The 19,746-nt window shown below is 44.8% G+C and overlaps 1 protein-coding gene across 2 annotated transcripts in view; it reads left to right on the forward strand.

Annotated features, from left to right (window-relative positions):
- ciapin1 (cytokine induced apoptosis inhibitor 1) overlaps window positions 1–18,812 on the forward strand; it is a 48,618-nt gene extending 29,806 nt beyond the window's left edge. For both annotated transcript variants that reach the window (XM_077711856.1, XM_077711855.1), the window contains exons 7-9: window positions 3,618–3,739; window positions 18,255–18,327; window positions 18,461–18,812. In XM_077711856.1, coding sequence (XP_077567982.1) covers window positions 3,618–3,739; window positions 18,255–18,327; window positions 18,461–18,571 — 306 coding nt within the window. In that variant the 3' untranslated portion in view covers window positions 18,572–18,812. The remainder of the gene's footprint in view (window positions 1–3,617; window positions 3,740–18,254; window positions 18,328–18,460) is intronic.
- Window positions 18,813–19,746: the final 934 nt, after the last annotated feature.

Below are 19,746 nucleotides of genomic sequence, written 5' to 3' on the forward strand. Positions count from 1 at the left end.
TGTGCGTACGTACCTGTGCGTGCGTACCTGTGCGTGCGTGCATACGTACTTGTGCGTGCGTACGTACCTGTGCGTGCGTGCGTACGTACCTGTGCGTGCGTGCGTGCGTACGTACCTGTGCGTGCGTGCGTGCGTACGTACCTGTGCGTGCGTGCGTACGTACGTACCTGTGCGTGCGTACGTACCTGTGCGTGCGTGCGTACGTACCTGTGCGTGCGTGCGTACGTACCTGTGCGTGCGTGCGTACGTACCTGTGCGTCGTGCGTACGTACCTGTGCGTCGTGCGTACGTACCTGTGCGTGCGTGCGTACGTACCTGTGCGTGCGTACGTACGTACCTGTGCGTGCGTGCGTACGTACGTACCTGTGCGTGCGTACGTACCTGTGCGTGCGTGCGTACGTACCTGTGCGTGCGTGCGTACGTACCTGTGCGTGCGTGCGTACGTACCTGTGCGTCGTGCGTACGTACCTGTGCGTCGTGCGTACGCACAGGTACGTCGTGCGTACGTACCTGTGCGTGCGTGCGTACGTACCTGTGCGTGCGTGCGTACGTACCTGTGCGTGCGTGCGTACGTACCTGTGCGTGCGTGCGTACGTACCTGTGCGTGCGTGCGTACGTACCTGTGCGTGCGTGCGTGCGTACGTACCTGTGCGTGCGTGCGTACGTACCTGTGCGTGCGTACGTACCTGTGCGTGCGTGCGTACGTACCTGTGCGTGCGTACGTACCTGTGCGTGCGTGCGTACGTACCTGTGCGTGCGTGCGTACGTACCTGTGCGTGCGTGCGTGCGTGCGTACGTACCTGTGCGTGCGTGCGTACGTACCTGTGCGTGCGTGCGTACCTGTGCGTGCGTGCGTGCGTACCTGTGCGCGCGTCCGTACGTACCTGTGCGTGCGTGCGTACGTACCTGTGCGTGCGTGCGTACGTACCTGTGCGTGCGTACGTACCTGTGCGTGCGTGCGTACGTACCTGTGCGTGCGTACGTACCTGTGCGTGCGTGCGTACGTACCTGTGCGTGCGTGCGTGCGTACGTACCTGTGCGTGCGTGCGTGCGTACGTACCTGTGCGTGCGTACGTACCTGTGCGTGCGTGCGTACGTACCTGTGCGTACGTACCTGTGCGTGCGTACCTGTGCGTGCGTGCATACGTACTTGTGCGTGCGTACGTACCTGTGCGTGCGTGCGTGCGTACGTACCTGTGCGTGCGTGCGTGCGTGCGTACGTACCTGTGCGTGCGTGCGTGCGTACGTACCTGTGCGTGCGTGCGTACGTACCTGTGCGTGCGTGCGTGCGTACCTGTGCGTGCGTGCGTGCGTACCTGTGCGTGCGCGCGTGCGTATGTACCTGTGCGTGCGTGCGCGCGTGCGTATGTACCTGTGCGTGCGTACGTACCTGTGCGTGCGTGCGTACGTACCTGTGCGTGCGTGCGTGCGTACGTACCTGTGCGTGCGTGCGTGCGTACGTACCTGTGCGTCCGTGCGTGCGTACGTACCTGTGCGTACGTACCTGTGCGTGCGTGCATACGTACCTGTGCGTGCGTGCGTGCGTATGTACCTGTGCGTGCGTGCGTGCGTACGTACCTGTGCGTGCGTGCGTACGTGCGTGCGTACGTACCTGTGCGTGCGTGCGTACGTGCGTGCGTACGTACCTGTGCGTGCGTGCGTACGTGCGTGCGTACGTACCTGTGCGTGCGTGCGTACGTACCTGTGCGTGCGTGCGTGCGTACGTACCTGTGCGTGCGTGCGTACGTACCTGTGCGTGCGTGCGTGCGTACGTACCTGTGCGTGCGTGCGTGCGTGCGTACGTACCTGTGCGTACGTACCTGTGCGTGCGTACCTGTTACGGCTGGCAGCCTGGACACACACTATGTAGGAGGTGTGTGCTTTCTTTTCTCTACCGGTATCTGCCACTGTGGCTCCACCCCTGTGACAGAGCCCTGCCCAGGCCAACACGGCTGTAATTAATTCCCCAATCATCCCTCCTGCCCTTATTTAAAGCCTTTTCAGTTGTCAGTTCACCCTTTTTTGCCCTTGCCTTTGCCCTTACCATTGATGCCTTGCTGAGTTGCAGGCTTGTGAGTATGTTACTCCCTGTTATATTTTGTATGTGTTGTTAATGATTTTGGGTTGCATAGGGGGACTTGAGATAAGTTTAGACACCTTTGGGTATACATGTAGTTTGTGCATTACGTACGTACGTACGTACCTGCTCAGCCATTTTTTTGTAAAGAGCCCAACAGTTAATGGGAGGAAGGATCTGCGGAAGTGCCCCTTCCTGCAATGAGGGTGCAGCAGTCTATTACTGAAAGCTTCGGATAGACTCAGGCTTGTGCAAGGGGGTGGGAGGTGCTGTTCATGATGTCCATTGACTCCTCAGTAGGTAGAGGCGGCTCTAGCCCCTTTTGTTCAGGGCATTCATGTTTGTGGACCAGTCGACATAGACTTTGGTCTTATTTTTTTAAATCATAAGGCTGGTCGTTTATTAAGGCTTGGTTTACCATGAAGCGTGCCAGCAGCATTCCCACACAGTTCATCTTTGAATAAGGCCTCGAAGGCATAGTCTTTCAAAGAAATGCTCCAGGAGATAATCATTCCCTTACATTATCTTAGGAAACTCTTCTCTTGCGTACCGTGTTGCGGCTGGGTCCGGTTCGCGGGGAAGACCTCACTTGAGGCAGCACAACCACATCGCTGGATCGCCGGTGGAATATTTGTCGTTCTTCTTCTGTGGTAAAATTCTTCTTTGGCGTTGAGCGCCATCCAATTCAGTGCTGAAGAAGTGGAGCGGTGTTTCTGAATTTTTGCTCTTATAGTACACAACCCAATATATTGAATGGAAAATCTTGGATTTCCCATTGAAAAATGTAATAGAAAACAATTGCTCAGGATGGGGGCAGAACAAAATTAGTCACGCAATATTGATTCTACAAACAGTTGTCACCAATATATGCATATCTTTCATTCCTTTATTACTCTCTAAAAATATCCCACTTTTAATGCTCAGGAAGGCCAAATCACTAATCCCTCAAATATCGTCGCCTCAACTTTCACGGTTTCACTAAATGGCAATTTTTTCTGGGGGATTTTTTTTTCGTAAGTTCATAAAAACTTGAAAGTCCAGAGACTCGCAAGCGGAAGCCACTCCCCTTTTCTCCACTTGCTACTAGAACTCCGCACTGAAGTAAAAAAATGTTTATTCATTTTAGTTTTTAAAATAGGGGTGACCCTACTTTGCGTTTTTTTTTTTTTGTTTATCAAGGCCGTCTGGTCTACATTAACCGTGATAATCGGGAAATTTCTGTAAGTCACTTTCAAAATTACATCAAGTTGATTGTTAAATTGTGTTCAGTTAACCACCCATATAAACAGAACATTGTCATTGTTGAACTGTACGTTTACATAAAAAGACAAATTTTGTTGCTTTGTCTGGTAAAATTAGAAAGTAAACTAAATTCTCAATGCACACTTTATGGATGTGGAAGTAAACCAGAGTACTCGTAAAAAATAAGTAAAACATGCAAACTCCACAAAGAAAAGATTGCCTGGGAGTTTGCCTGTCATTACGATGAAATTTGAAGAATGATTCAATTGACTGGCTTAACCCCACAATGCCTTGCTAGGACATAATGGACTCTGATGCACTCCTTGATGAAGAAGATTTCAAGAAGCCAGACCCAGTGTCTCTTCAAGCCCCCAGCTGTGGGGGAGGAGAAACGAAGAAGAAAAAAGCCTGCAAGAACTGGTAATTTTTTAGCAAAACAAATTGGTTATTGGCTGACAGTCTTCTTAGCGTGCTCAACAAGTGAGTGCTGTTAGCTTACTGTTCTTCTCAATTACAGTGATCTGTCATTTATATAGGTCAAATGGGACCAGACCGGAAAGTGAAAGAAAACCAACATTAATAAATACAGTGGTGTTCAAAAGTTTACATACACTTGTAAGGAACATAATGTCATGTTGATTTTCCAATTAATTCTACAACTCAGATTTTTCTCAGATATTTTGATTGGAACAGATCCTTATTTGTTACAAAAAGCAATCATTAAGTTTGGTTCTTTTATGATTTCAATCGGGGTTAACTGAAAGTTTGACCAAATCTCCAGGGTCAAAAAATACATACAGCAACATTAAAGCAATTTTGGACCATTAGAAAGTTGTGGCAATGGCATTAGCTACATAGCATGGCCTCTTAACTTCTTGTGAGTGATCATGAGTGATTACAGTACTTCTGTGAGGCCATTTAAAAATAGCTGATTGGATGAAAAAAAAAAAACACTACCATGGGGAAGTCAGAGGAGCTCAGCACATGCCTCATGATAGGTTCAGAAATAATTACCCTTCCGATGTAATTATCAATCACTGCAGGTAGAAATCTTATTTAATTATTGACATTTAATTAAATAGATTGCATCACTGATAATGACCTTATAAGGGGACATAGATCAGAGCGTCAAGACTTCATCTTGATCTCCAAAGTATCTCCCAGAACAGCAATTCTCGTTCGGCTTTAAAGCCATAAATCAAAACAATTACAAGGTTATTGATAAATCCATGATACGTAAGCAAAAACAACATCTGTAACTATAATAACAATTAAGGTATTTTAACAATAACAGAAGAGGAAACTAAGAACAAACTTCATTTGAATTAAAACAATCACGCCTTCATTTGACATCACAATTACATAAAGTAGCCCGAAGTGCGTCACGATGTATGAACACTATGCGAGTGTTCCTGGAAGTGGCAGATATCCGTATCTGTTGGTAGTCAGAGACCTTGGCGACTCCTTGCTGCAAACCCAGATCAACAGTCCTTCGGAGCCCGATACTGGGTGCGATCTCAGATAAACAGTCCTTTTGAGAGAACTAGATGACTGGTTACGACCCCGAGCAGTCTTCGAACTATTGGAAGAAAGATTTAACAAAGAAATGATTAAATACACATATATTATAGTATTACAGAATAAACCCAACACCTCCAAAGGAGAATCACTGACTTCAACAAGTCAGGAACTCACTTAGGGCCATTTCTAAGCAGCTGCACATTTTAAAAACTTCAGTACAAACAATTGTTTGTCAATATAAGGTGCATGGCACTCTTTTATAACTGCCATTATCAGGAAAAATACAGATGTCAACTTTTGCTGAGAGAAAACTGCTCAGGATGGTGAAGAGTCAATCCAGGTGCACCAAAACCAGATCTTCTGGAACACAGATGTCAGTATCCAGCATTTGCATCGCCATAGACTGAGAGTCTGACGTGCTCCAAAAGTAGCACCATAAAGCTTGACTAAAGTTTACTGATGGTCACATGTACAGAGATAAGACCTTTTGGAGGAAAGTTCTGTGATTCAACAAAACAAAAAGCTGTTTGACCACAATGCCCAGCAATATGTTTAGAGGAGAGAAGACGTGGCCTTTAACCCCAAGAACACCATGCCTACCATAAGCAAGGTGGTGGTAGCATTATGCCTAGGGCCTGTTTTGCTGCCACAGGAATTGATGCTTTACAGAGAGTCAATGAAAAAGAAGGATTACCTTCAAATTCCTTCAAAAACAAAGTCATCAGCCCGAACATTGGGTCTTGGGCGTAGTTTGTGATCCAACAGGGGAATGACATCAAACCCACATCAAAAGTGGTCATGGAATGGCTAAATCAGTTTCAGAATGGCCTAAAGTCCTGACTTAACCCCATGTGGACAATCGTGAGGAAACAAGTCCAAGTGTCAAAAAGCCAACAAATTTAACTGAACTGCACCAATTCTGTCAAGGGGATTTTTGGTAGAAGATTCAGCCAGGAACTTGCCAGAAGCTTGGGGTGATTCCGCTTTTATTATCGCCCAGAAAATGATAGTGTGGAAAAAACAGCCATTGACCTCACCACAAGGAAGGCCAATTCTTCACACTTGGCGAAGGTCTTATCCCACCAGTCTGTCCATGCGGTCAATTTCACTCCAGAATGCCTTTTCTTATTCTGGTTCAGTGTCTGGAGGCCTTCATCGGCTCTGGTTAGGGACCATTGGTGGACGTGTCGTTGGGAATCAAGATGCAACAATGATCTCCTAACATTGCACACATGCCCCTTTGCTCTACCAGAAGCATATCAACTGCTTAGCGGTCTTGGAAAGCAATGAGAATGGTGGCTGCCAGCTGTTCCTTCATTTCTACAAATCCCTGTTCTGTATAATTTCCCACTTTTTGGACTTTGTAATGGATGTCATATATCATATCCATATTTTATTTGGAGTTACCCAAAGAAAAATAGACACCCAACATGCTGCAATTTGTTCAGCCAACCAATATCTGGTATGCCTTTTGGGATACAAATTGCATCAATGTAAGTTGGAATGCCATCCCTCGATTAGGCTCAACGCCGTCAAGACAGGCCAGCCGCTGCACCGAAATTCTGAGCTGCCAATTGTATCTCCTCAACTGCAGGTGGAAAAAGAGATACTGGTAAGAGCAGTGAAACTAAAGCACACAGTCCTGTTTCTTTTTTACAGGAGTTACATACCGTATTTTCACACCTGTAGGGTGCACTTGAGTCTAAGATGTTCTCTAAAATGGTCGATACTCCCAATCAGTCGGTGCGCCTTGTTTGGCACTAAAATTATTTTTCTATAGCTCGAACCGATTGAGTGACTGATTTTATTTCTTGCTGGCACGCTACTTATTGCGATCAAACCACCAGACGTTCACCCTAAAAAACAGCCTCCCGTGCATTCCAAGCATTACGGTATATCCATTCAAAACATCCCATGGCAGTGCCAAGGCATTTGATTTCTGTGTGCTCGCAGCGCTTTTAACCCTCAAAAACACCCAAATACTCAAAGAAACACCATTTTACGACTCCCCCTGGGGTATGATATACCAGGGAGTCGCAACTATCACAGCAGACAGGTTCGGTCAAAGATGAGTTCGGACACACATTGCAAGTAGCCTTCAGTTATTTTTATTTACATTAAAGTCAATAAAACAGACTACGGGATAACATAGGGGAAGCACGAGATATTAAAGTGGCACCCTCAAATAAACACGGTAAAACCCCCTCCCAGACAGGTGTCCAAATGAACACCCACAAAAATACAGGAAATAAGACCGAAGGATGCCACTGTTAAACTGATGTAATATAATCTAGACAGGGGAATAACTGTGTCTAAATGCACAAACTATATGTATACCCAAAGGTGTCTAAACTTATCTCAAGTCCCCCTATGCAACCCAAAATCATTAACATCACATACAAAATATAACAGGGAGTAACATACTCACAAGCCTGCAACTCAGCAAGGCATCAATGGCAAGGGCAAAGGCAAGGGCAAGGGGCGAACTGACAACTGAAAAGGCTTTAAATAAGGGCAGGAGGGATGATTGGGGAATTAATTACAGCTGTGTTGGCCTGGGCAGGGCTCTGTCACATGGGTGGAGCCACAGCTGCAGATACCTGTAAAGAAAAGAAAGCACACACCTCCTACATAGTGTGTGTCCAGGCTGCCAGCCGTAACACCTCCCCCCTCAAGAGTCAACCTGTTGACGAAATCGAACCACCAACCTGCCTCAATCAATCAATACACTCCTGTTAAAACTCTCCTAAACTTGAGATAGGGCATTATACATAATTTCTTCTGCGCCGGCTTCCATTTTTGCGCCGATATCCTCTTCTGCGCCAGCGTGCTTTACTGCGCCCCCTTTTGCGGCGGCCAGTCACGAGACAAGGAAGTGGTCGGTCCGGTGGGCGTCCACGCCAGCCGATGACAAGGCGTGGCCGGTCTGGCGGGCGTCCGCGCCGGCCGGTGATGAGCTGTGGCCGATCTGGCGGGCGTCCACGCCAGCCGAGGACAAGGCGTGGCCGGTCTGGCGGGTGTCCGCGCCGGCCGGTAATGAGCTGTGGCCGATCTGGCGGGCGTCCACGCCAGCCAGAAACGAGACGAGGAAGTGGTCGGTCCGGCGGGCGTCCGCGCCAGCCGGTGACAAGGCGTAGCCGGTCTGGCGGGCGTCCGTGCCGGCCGATGATGAGCCGTGGCCGATCTGGCGGGCATCCGCGCTGGTCCTTTAAGTCTTGGCCAAGCCCCCTTCCTTTAGGAGACACTAGAATTTTAGAACGGTCAGGCACCTTACCCTGGTTGTTCGGAGGGTCGCCAACTCCCTCGTCCAGGGGTGCCAGAGCTTTGCCGCTCTAGCAGTCGCCGGCACCATCATCCAGGGGCGCCGGAGCATTGCTACCACTTCTGGGCGGGCAGTCGCTGGCCAGAACGGTGCTTGGCAGAACAGTGCTAGAAAGAACTGTGCCTGGAAGGCCGGCCGGCACCGGAAGCCTGGTTAGTGGCTTCGGCACGGGTGCGACTGGCGGCCCCAGGGGCGACAGGAGTACTTTGCGTGGCCTCGGCACCGGAACTTGGGGTGCTTTCTGCAGGCTGATCTCCGCGGCGGACATTTTCTTCTTGCCTTGTTCTTTTTCAAGCCCCTCTTGCTCCAATTTTTTTCTTTCTAAATTTTCCTGCTCCAAAATATTTTCTCTTTCAATCAGTTCTTTTTCTTTTCGCTCTGCTTCCAAGGCCTTTTCTCTTTCTAGTCGATCTTGCTCTAAGGCCTTTTCTCTTTCTAGTCGATCTTGCTCCAAGGCTTTTTCTCTCTCTTGCCTCTTAAATTCCAAAACTCTTTCTTTCTCAAGCCGTTCTTGCTCAAGACGTGCTTTCTCTAGACGTGCGTGCTCCAAAGCTTTTTCTCTCGCAAGCCATTCTTGCTCCACACGTGCTTTCTCTACACGCTCTAACTCCAAAGCTTTTTCTTTTGCAAGCCATTTTTGAGCTACACGTGCTTTCTCTAGACGTGCAAGCTCCAAAGCTTTTTCTTTCTCAAGCCGTTCTTGAGCTACACGTGCTTTCTCTACACGCTCAAGCTCCAAAGCTTTTTTTTTCAAGCCGTTCTTGAGCTACACGTGCTTTCTCTACACGCTCAAGCTCCTTTTGGCTACCATGCTGTTTCCAAGAAGGGCTTGGACTCCAGCAGGGTGTGGAGAAAAGAGTGCCGTCCATAGACCTGCTGCCATTTTGGAGTTTCTCGAGTTCAGCTTCCAGTCTTGCTAGTTCAATCTCCTTTTCCTTGAGAGCTTGCTGATGGGCATATTGCAAATCAAACTCCATTTTCTTGAGGGCCAGCTGATGAGCATACTCCCTATCCCTAGCGTCATATTGCATACGTAATATCTTTAGAGCAATGTGGGGATTTTCCCCAATAGATACAGCACCATATTCCTCTGGTTTTCCTTTTAAACCAGCCCTGGGATTTATAACTAGAGCCTTTACATTCAAGGTGAAACCATCCCTGCCTACCTTATCTTTCTCCATCCTGCCTGATTCCTCAGAATCGACCAGAGACTGAGAGGAAACACCCGCAGATGCTCCTCCTGTGGCTTCTAAGTACTGCGCTGCTATTAATATATGGATAACCTCCTGCTTCAATTCAGCTAGCCTGGTAGTCCTGGTCAGAGTGAACCCTAGATGAGCGGCAAGACCTAACAGATCTCTCCTCTTACATTGGTCAACCTGATCTACAGTGCCAAGTTAAAAAAGGAACTCTTCCGCATCAAAGTCCATCCTGCTAGTTACAGCACTACACTAGACTGAATGATAGCTATTAAATGTGTCTACCTCAACACTGCTTGCCCAGCCTTCACCGGCCTACTGCACATGCAGTCCGTACCAACAATGACCAAACTGCTGCTGTGATAACAGATCTTAATGATATCCCGGACGAGCCCCCACTTGTTATCTCAAGTCCCCCTATGCAACCCAAAATCATTAACATCATATACAAAATATAACAGGGAGTAACATACTCACAAGCCTGCAACTCAGCAAGGCATCAAGGCATCAATGGCAAGGGCAAAGGCAAGGGCAAGGGGCGAACTGACAACTGAAAAGGCTTTAAATAAGGGCAGGAGGGATGATTGGGGAATTAATTACAGCTGTGTTGGCCTGGGCAGGGCTCTGTCACAGGGGTGGAGCCACAGCTGCAGATACCTGTAAAGAAAAGAAAGCACACACCTCCTACATAGTGTGTGTCCAGGCTGCCAGACGTAACACACCACATTAGAGCTATACAGAAGAAATGCCTGACGTGAATGAAAACAGAATGCAGGTGTGAACACTTGTAAAATGGACTGAAGCCATGGATCGAACATTTTAGTGTGGGCAGGCAGCGTCGCAGTAGTTACGTGACAATTTGGAATGAATTGTTGATGCCGATATATCAGCGAGGAGAATCAAAGGCTTTGGAGTTATGCATGTCACGAGTTACAATAGATTGTGTATGACTGGGCCTAAGTGTCAGCCAGCACTGTTGTTTAAGCTTTTGACAACTCTGACTGACAATGGAGCATAGCATGTTGAACGCCGAACTCTATATATCGAAATACAGACAACTATAATGTCTGTGTCTTGTGTCTGTCTTGCTACTGCAACCAAGAAATTTCCCAAATACGGGATGAAATAAAGTTCTAATCTAATAACTTAGCTAACTTTTACCTCAATAAAGCACTATCAGACTTAGTTTTGCTCATACTGTCTTTAAAAAACATGCTAGCGGCTAGCCTAACATATGCTAGCCCAGTGTAATGCTAGTGCCTTATCCGACGAGGCGCCCTATTTATTGACAAAAAAATGGAAAATATACCCACAACTGAGACTGTGCCCTATAAGGCGATGCAATTAATAGGTGTGAAAATACGGTAACTCATTTGCACCACATCACCAGCACTGGTCAAAACGTGGAATCAGTGGTGCAGTTTGTCTTGCAACATGGGAACATCCTGTCTCATTTACTTCACCTACATTCAGCCAATGCTCCTTAAGGTTCAAAACAGGTAAAGTTAGCAAAGGCATTTTCAGTGGGAAAAATGGCTTGTCGTTTACTGCTTTTGTGACAGGAGACCGTTCCATTCATTCTTTATTTCCCTCATCATTTTTTAATGTGATAAATAGGCTGGCTTCCCCCATATGCATATTCACTATTTCTCACCAGTGAACGAACCTGTTGTATTCACCTCAGTCAACATTCACGAACAAACAAATAAATGTATATTTGTTTGCAATATAAATACCCCACTCTAGCAGCTTTTTGCAAGAATTTAACTTTACATTGTGTTTGTAGTTTCTTTATAATCTCCTATAAATCTTTCTTTATGTTTTTCCAAAAGTTAAAATTAAAAATCTCCTTAATCATTTATCAATTATCCACTTCAACATCAAAAGATGAAAATAAATACAGAATCAGAAAAAAATATTTATAACAGTAGATACTGTAATTTACACCATCATAGAAAACATTGAGATTGATCTTTGAATCATTGAAATCATTTTGAATATATATTGCCTAAAATAATGGGAAACTGTTTAAAATATTGTTCTTTTTAGGTGCAGACCGGGATTGAATATGCATTTCCTCCTGACACGTTTTTCGGAGGTCGCAACTTTTCAATTCTACCAGCGCGCTAAACCTGAATTCCTCCTGACACGTTTTTCGGAGGTCGCAACTTTTCAATTCTACCAGCGCGCTAAACCTGAATTCCTCCTGACACGTTTTTCGGAGGTCGCAACTTTTCAATTCTACCAGCGCGCTAAACCTGAAATAACGTTCAATCAGACGTTACAATTAACTTGTGGCCGCTGGCTTCATCTGACCAGTTTACTCATGAATTAGCTTCCAGACCGAAAAGCACTCGAGTTTCTTCCACAAGACAAACAGCCCGGAATAACGGCCGCGGGTAAACTCCCCTCCTTTTCCTTCCTTCCAATGAAATTCCAATCAGCTGTTTAACAGCTTTGACCCAAGTCCTTTGTATATAAAATAAACAACACAGGTCATTTTTTGCCTGTGAGGTTCAGAACCACAGCATCGACGCTAGCCACTTACACATATACGTATGGCCAATCAAACTGTAAGAAATCTTGCCTCTTTTTCCGGCCGTGGTGTTCGCAATATGGTGCGCGGTGAGCAGCGAGCATGCAACACCTTCCCCTTTGTTATCCTGCCGACAAAGCTAACTTTTGCAGTGGAAAAATGCACAACACGCTCTGGTTCCCGACAGGAAGCAAGACCTACTTTATTGAAAATTTTGGCGTCTTTTTAAGCTTGAGCATAGGACGCTGAAGGACATATGCTGTCCTTCGCAATCGCGTCTGACGTCTATGGTAATGTGAGAACGTGAAGGACATCTGCCCTCCATCATTGTTTCGACTGTCTGATATGTTTTAGATCAGCCTGACTGACCCTGGCTCATGAACACATGTTGCTTCCTGCCACATTAGTTGTTATCTAGACTAACAAGCACCTTGATATTCCACAATAATGAGTATCAAAAAGGGAGATCCCAAATCTGACACCGGCGTCAAACAATATCAATTGGGACGATTATCTCCACAATAACCATACTAAGGACATCTGCAATACTTTCATGACCCTTATCCAGGACAGTGTCTACATTCACAAGAAAAATTAAAACAAAACCATCATAAAAGAATCACCTCTCATGGTTAAATGAAGGCATTACTGAAAAAAATGAACCATACTAATGACAGACAGACAATCCAGCCCCCTTTCCTCGAGGTATACAACTTTGCGTTCGGGATTAACCAATTATAAAATCACTCATTATGGAGAGCTTCCGTCATCCAAGCCTTTCTGTTGCTCATCCAGTACACAGGCAACATTGCCTCTTTTGGTTGGTATGGTTAGAACCAATCATTGCAGCGCAGAAGACAGATAGAGGCAGTACCCTGACTTCCGCCATTTTTCTCAGCAATTTTCATCTGTCTTCCAGTTGTTGTTTTTTTAATAATTAATTAATAGCGGGAAAAATAGCAAAGTGGTGAATTTGCGATGAGTGAGGTCGCGATAATCAAGGGATTACTGTATGTGGAATACTGTGATTTACATCAACTTTTAACATGACAGATAATGTTACATTCTAATTGTATTTGCAACATTTATCTTGCAAATAGACAAGGTCATCACGAGTCGTGTGGGTGCATGATGACACTTTCAAAATGTATTCAAACAGTAAAGTTATTTTCTCCACAGCATACTGCCTATTTTGTCCTCAATATGTGCATGAGTACACAAACAGGCTCCTAAAAAGAGATCAGAGGCTGTAATTAGCTTCACTGTCATGCTTTCAATTGCTATAGCACAGGTATTATTTTATGTAGAACTGAAAACAACAATTCACCAATGTTTTTACTGGTTCATTTATAACAGAAAATGGTTTTATACAATGGTATAACACCAATCTTCCCTCTAGGCTCTGCGCGTGCGCAATTGCGCACTTCTCTCGTCGTCTCCGCGCAGCAGCAATCATATGGAGTGCACAAAAACAAAAAAACTTTTATTATTACTAAATCATTTATGTGTAGTAGACATGCACCTGCTTATGGCTGGTGTGATACTGGTGTGTGCCCATAGCGAGCAATTGTTTTGCTTACACTGGTACTCAGTGTGCTCAGGGAGATTGTCTTTTTGCCCAGATATACAAAAGATTAGAGGGAACATTGTATCACACCATTGTCTTTTATAAATGAATCAGTCAAAACATTGTCAAGAAGACAAAATTAACTTAGTACAACCAACAAAACATCCTGTTAACTGTGAAATAATCCCTGAATGTTCCACTTTGAGTAGCAACCAGATGCGTGACAACAAATGTAAACAGCAAAATATGTGAAAAAATAATGCCATTAATACATTACATTATAAACTGAAACCATTTTCCCAGAATGTGCTGGAATATATCAAACTTTCAAGCGACAAAAGAGGATGACAAATTGTATCTGATGCAAGCAGTCATTAGATGGACATTAGACTTGTTTCCCATAATGTACTTGGGTACACCCTAATAAAATAGCTAAATAGTTACTAACCATAATCTACAATAAAAATCGTATGGATGTGTTGAGTTTATTCTGTATTACTATTATACATGTGTAGTAAATCATTTCTTTGTTAAATCATTCTTCCTATTGTTCGAAAAGTGCTCGGGGTCATAAACAGACGTCTGGTCCTCTCACAAGGACTGCTTATCCAAGGCCAAGGTCTCTGATATCTGCCACTTCCATAACATTCGTATAGTGTGCCTACCTCATGACACACTTCGGGCTTCTTTATGTAATTGTTATAGGATTGTTAGGTCAAATGAAGGCATGATTGTTTTAATCCAAATGAGGGTTGGTTTTAGTTTCCTGTTTTGTTATTGTTAAAATGCCTTGATTGTTATTTTAGTTACAGATGTTGTTTTGATTTATGGCCTTAAAAGCCGTACGGGAATTACTGTTCGGGAGGATACTTTGAAGACAAGGGGGAAGTCTTGTTGCTTTGATGTATCTTCCATTAAGGTCCTTATCCATGATGCAATCTATTTAATTAAATGTCAATAATTGAATAAGATGTCTGCCTGCAGTGATTGATAATTACATCGGAAGGGTAATTATTTATGAACCTATCAGGATGAGTTAGTTGTTGCAGTCTATTTTTTTCTAAGTGCTATTGTTAATTTTGAAACAAAATCAAATTGGCAGGCTTTTTAGAATGGTTGGCAATTTAAATAATGCACATTCAGGTAATGATGAACTAGCAAGCCATAACAAAACGTATTGGAAATCGGGAAGAACAAAATACACGCTGAAGGTAAAGAAACAAAGAATCCAACTAAAACTTCTCTACCAAAATGGACTAAGTTATATCTGTGGTGAGGTTACGATATGAAGAAAATCAAACCCTACATTTCACATGATGCCACATTTATCGTGAAGCTTTTCACAACAGCAGAAAGAATGAAATGCATAAATCGCAAACTAGTTTGAATAAATTGTGCGCATTTGTTTATATGTATTGTTTCTTTCACTCATGCTTGTAAATGCAGTTTGTCCCATCAACTAACATTGTTCTTTTTATGGGGCATTGTTGGAGACTCAAACATTTATGTTGAGGCCCATCACTTTTCAATATTTGAAGCCTTAATGTGATTGGCTTTAAGATATATACCCCCTATAGTTTCCCACCTTTGTAACTCTTTGTGCAGGACTGCCTTCATAAATAGGCTAAAAGTAAATAGCTTCTCATTAAATGAAAAAAAAAAAATGAAAATCAGACATAGGCATTGTCGTCATCATTGACTTGACAAAAAGCCTAGTAGTCATCATACCCTCAGCAGCATATGACGAAATTGTATAGTGCTTCTCCACAAGTTCGTCTTCCCAGGCCAGACACATTTATGACATTTATTTATGACATATTCATACTTGTTAGCTCTCCGCTTTGAGCGCCATTTTCCGGCGACTACAAGTTGCCTCACCGATGCCAACAAGAATAAGATGGATCACTTACCTCTCAGTCTTTATACTTACCCTCCCTCAGTCATCCTGTGGAAGGCAGATCTGCACCAAACGACCTTCCTGTTACTTCAATTTGACTTGACTTAATTTCATAGTAGGGATATGTGTAGTCGTCACGTCACGTGTTGCTGCAGGTTCAGAGACCTGATGGCTGTTGGGAAGAAGCTGTCCTTCAGCCTGTTTGTCCGTGCTTTGTAGGACCTGTAGCGTCTGCCAGATGGAAGCAACTGGAACAGGCCGTGTCCAGGGTGGTATGGGTCTCCAACAATGGACCCGGCTCTTCTGAGGTATCGGGGGTTGGCAATGTCTTCTAGTGATGGCAGAGAGCAGCCGACGATCTTCTGGGCAGTGTTTATCACCCTCTGTATGGCTCTTTTGTCTGCTGCCGTGCTTCCGGTATACCACACTGTGATGCCGTAAGTCAGGATGCTCTCCACAGTGGCTCTGTAGAAGGTTGCCAGAAGCTTGGTGTCCAATTTGTCCCTTCTCAGTACCCTGAGAAAATGGAGTCGTTTCTGGGCCTTCTTCACTAACACTGTGGTGTTTGTGGACCAGGAGAGCCTATCCGTGACGTGGACTCCCAGAAATTTGAAGGATTGGACCCTGTCTACACATACTCAGTTAATGAGGAGTGGGGCCAGGTCTGTGCTGCGCTTGCGAAAGTCCAGGATTATTTCTTTAGTCTTTGTGGTATTTAGTGTAAGATTGTTCGCCGGGCACCAAGAAGACAGTTTGTCGACCTCGTCTCTGTAAGCTGACTCATCCCCGCCTGGGATGAGTCCGATCACAGTGGTGTCATCGGCGAATTTGATGATAGAGTTTGACTGGTGGGCTGGTGTGCAGTCGTATGTGTACAGGGAGTACAGGAGAGGACTCAGTACACAGCCTTGTGGTGAGCCAGTGTTCAGTGTAATGGAGGAAGAGAGGTGTGGACCCATTCTGACAGTTTGTGGTCGACCAGTCAAGAAGTTCTTTATCCAGCAGCAGATTGAAGAGGATAGTCCAAGGTGGTAGAGTTTGTCCTTCAGGATGTCCGGCTTGATGGTGTTAAAGGCTGAGCTATAGTCTATGAAAAGCATCCTCACATAGTTCCCCTGGTTCTCCAGGTGGCTCAGTGCTGTGTGAAGAGCCACGGCGATAGCATCCTCAGTGGACCTGTTTTCCCTATAAGCAAACTGGTGCGGGTCAACTGGGGGGGGATTGTCTTTCTGGTGTGTCGGGCCACCAACTTTTCAAAGCACTTCATGATCACAGGCGTGAGAGCAACAGGCCTGTAATCGTTCAAGCTGCCGATGGTTGGCTTTTTGGGGACAGGAATGATGGTGGCAGATTTTAGGCAGGCAGGAACGATGGATTGTTGCAAGGACCGATTGAAAATGTCCGTGAAGACTCCTGCCAGCTGTTCAGCACAGGCTTTGAGCACCTTGCCAGGTATTCCGTCTGGACCAGCAGCCTTCCTGGTGTTCACAGACTGCATTTCCAGTCTCACTTCCTGTTCCTGAAACTCCAGTGTATTGTCGCAGGGTGGTGGTGGGAGTGTTGACACTTGGTTTGATTTGTCAGATTCAAAGCGGGCAAAGAAATGGTTCAGTTCCTCCGCTAGTGAGACATTCGCGTTTACAGACATAGAATTGTTCTTGTAGTTAGTGATATGTCGTATTCCCTGCCACATCTTCTTTGGGTTGTTTTCTTTGAAGTGCTCTTCGATTTTCTTAGTATATGCTGCCTTGGCCTTCTTTATGCCCCTTTTCAGCTCTGCTCTGGCAGCTCTATACTTTCTTTTGTCCCCCGATCTGTAGGCGGTGTTACTGCATTTGATAAGTGCTTGTGTCTCTTTGGTCATCCAGGGTTTTTGATTAGGAAAAACTCGTAGCCGTTTGTTTGTAGTGACGTTGTCAATGCCGTTTCTGATGTAGGAGAGTACATTTTCTGTATAGTCCAGGAGGTCGTTGTGTTCAAAAAGTTCCCAGTTGGTGCGGGAAAAGCAGTCCTGCAGTTTAGAAAGAGCGTTCTCGGGCCAAGTTTTTATTGACTTTATTTTTGGCTTTGTCTGCGTTCGAAGTGTGTAGTACGCAGTGGTAAGAGATATACAAAGATGGTCTGATCCAACTAGATGTGGGAGATGATCAGCTTTATAGGCATGTTTGATGTTCGAGTAGACATGGTCGAGAATTTTGTCTCGTCTTGTATTACATTTGACATATTGGATGAACGTAGGTAGGACAGTCTTTAAACTTGCTTTGTTGAAGTCACCAGCGACAATAAAGACTCCATCAGGGTGGTCGAGCTGTTGTTTATTTACAGCCGTTAGCAGTAAGTCGAGAGCCGTGTTGACGTTAGCATTTGGAGGTATGTCGATAGCCGTTACTATGACGACCGTTAGCTCCCTCGGTAGGTAGTATGGTCTGCATCGTATTGCCAATAGCTCCAAATCCGGAGAACAGTGGGTGTCAATGATCTTGCTGTTACAGCACCATTCGTTGTGTATGTACATGCATAGTCCACCGCCTTTGCTTTTTCCTGTTAGTTCTTTGGAACGATCGTTCCGAAAAAGCGTTCGGCTAGCTAGCGATAGCGCAGCGTCGGGTATATGCTGGTGTAGCCATGTTTCCGTGATGAGAATAATGTTGCAATACCTTACGAAGCTGTTGGTAGCAACTCGAAGTTCCAACTCATCCATTTTGTGGGTAATGGATCGGGCAAATGAATATGTTGCTACCCAATGTTGCTTACAAAATCGATTTTTTGTCATACATTATTTTTTTGAAATATTTCTAATTTGAACACAATTTAAGGCCTGTTAAATTTACTTGTGTATAAATTTACCAATATACAAAGTTTGAAAGATTGTTCATGTTTATGTTTTGAGCAGCACATGTGGCTTAGCTGAGGAAATGGAGAATAAAGGACGACAAATAAATCTTCCAAAATCTGCCTGTGGAAGCGTGAGTACAGTTATGATAGTTTAGTTTAAAAAATAAATAAATAAATAAATAAATAAAAAAACTTGGTTTGTCTGTGATTAACTGTGTTCTCTCTCTCTCTCTCTCTCTCTCTCTCTCTCTCTCTCTCTCTCAGTGTTATCTTGGTGATGCATTTCGTTGTTCTAGCTGTCCATATATGGGGATGCCCGCATTCAAACTAGGAGAAAAGATTGTTTTGGAAAACAGCACACTGGCAGATGCTTGAAAAAAAACTTTCAAGCTCACAACTCAGCAGTTCCATATTATTGTAATTATTTACAGCAACCCTGACACTGATTGTCTTTCTTTTCTAAATACGACTAAAAGCCAATGCATGTTCCAGGATTTGAGTTAATTTCCTCAGTGCTTTTACCAGATCACATGCTCTTGTTTTTCCCTTTAGCTGGCAAATTACAACCTCTGAAATGTAATTAAACTTGAATAAAATAAAACTATTTACCCATTTATGTCTTTTGGATAGTTACCCTCATTAATCATTTTAAATTATTAAATTTTTTTAGTTGTTCAGTCAATAAACATCGCATCTCATTTTCTGAAACGCTATATCTTCATTAGGGTTGCCGGGGGTGCTGGAGCCTATCTCAGCTGTCTCCGGGCCAGAGGCGGGGGACACCCTGTGTTACGGCTGGCAGCCTGGACACACCAGTAGGAGGTGTTTTATCTCCAGCTCTGGCTCCACCCCTGTGACAGAGCCCTGCCCAGGCCAAACACAGCTGTAATTAATTCCCCAATCATCCCTCCTGCCCTTATTTAAAGCCTTTTCAGTAGTCAGTTCAGCCTTGCCTTCTTGCCCTGGCCCTTGCCTTGCTGAGTTGCAGGCTTGTGAGTATGTTACTCCATGTTATATTTTGTATGTGGTGTTAATGATTTTGGGTTGCATAGGGGGACTTGAGATAAGTTTAGACACCCTTGGGTATACATATAGTTTGTGCATTTAGACACAGTTATTCCCCTGTCTAGATTATATTACATCAGTTTAACGGTGGCATCCTTCGGTCCTGTATTTTTGTGGGTGTTCATTTGGACACCTGTCTGGGAGGGGGTTTTACCGTGTTTATTTGAGGGTGCCACTTTAATATCTCGTGCTTCCCCTATGTTATCCCGTAGTCTGTTTTGTTGACTTTATTGTAAATAAAAATAACTGAAGGCTACTTGCAGTGTGTGTCCGAACTCATCTTTGACCGAACCTGTCTGCTGTGATAGTTGCGACTCTCTGGTATATCATACCCCAGGGGGTGTCGTAACAAGTGGGGGCTCGTCCGGGATATCATTAAGATCTGTTATCACAGCAGCAGTTTGGTCATTGGTGGTACGGACTGCATGTGCAGTAGGCCGGTGAAGGCAAGGGCCCCTGTCTAGATGGAGAAAGATGAGGTAGGC

This window comes from Stigmatopora nigra, unplaced genomic scaffold (assembly GCF_051989575.1).
Source record: "Stigmatopora nigra isolate UIUO_SnigA unplaced genomic scaffold, RoL_Snig_1.1 HiC_scaffold_49, whole genome shotgun sequence".
Taxonomy (NCBI): Eukaryota; Metazoa; Chordata; class Actinopteri; order Syngnathiformes; family Syngnathidae; genus Stigmatopora; species Stigmatopora nigra.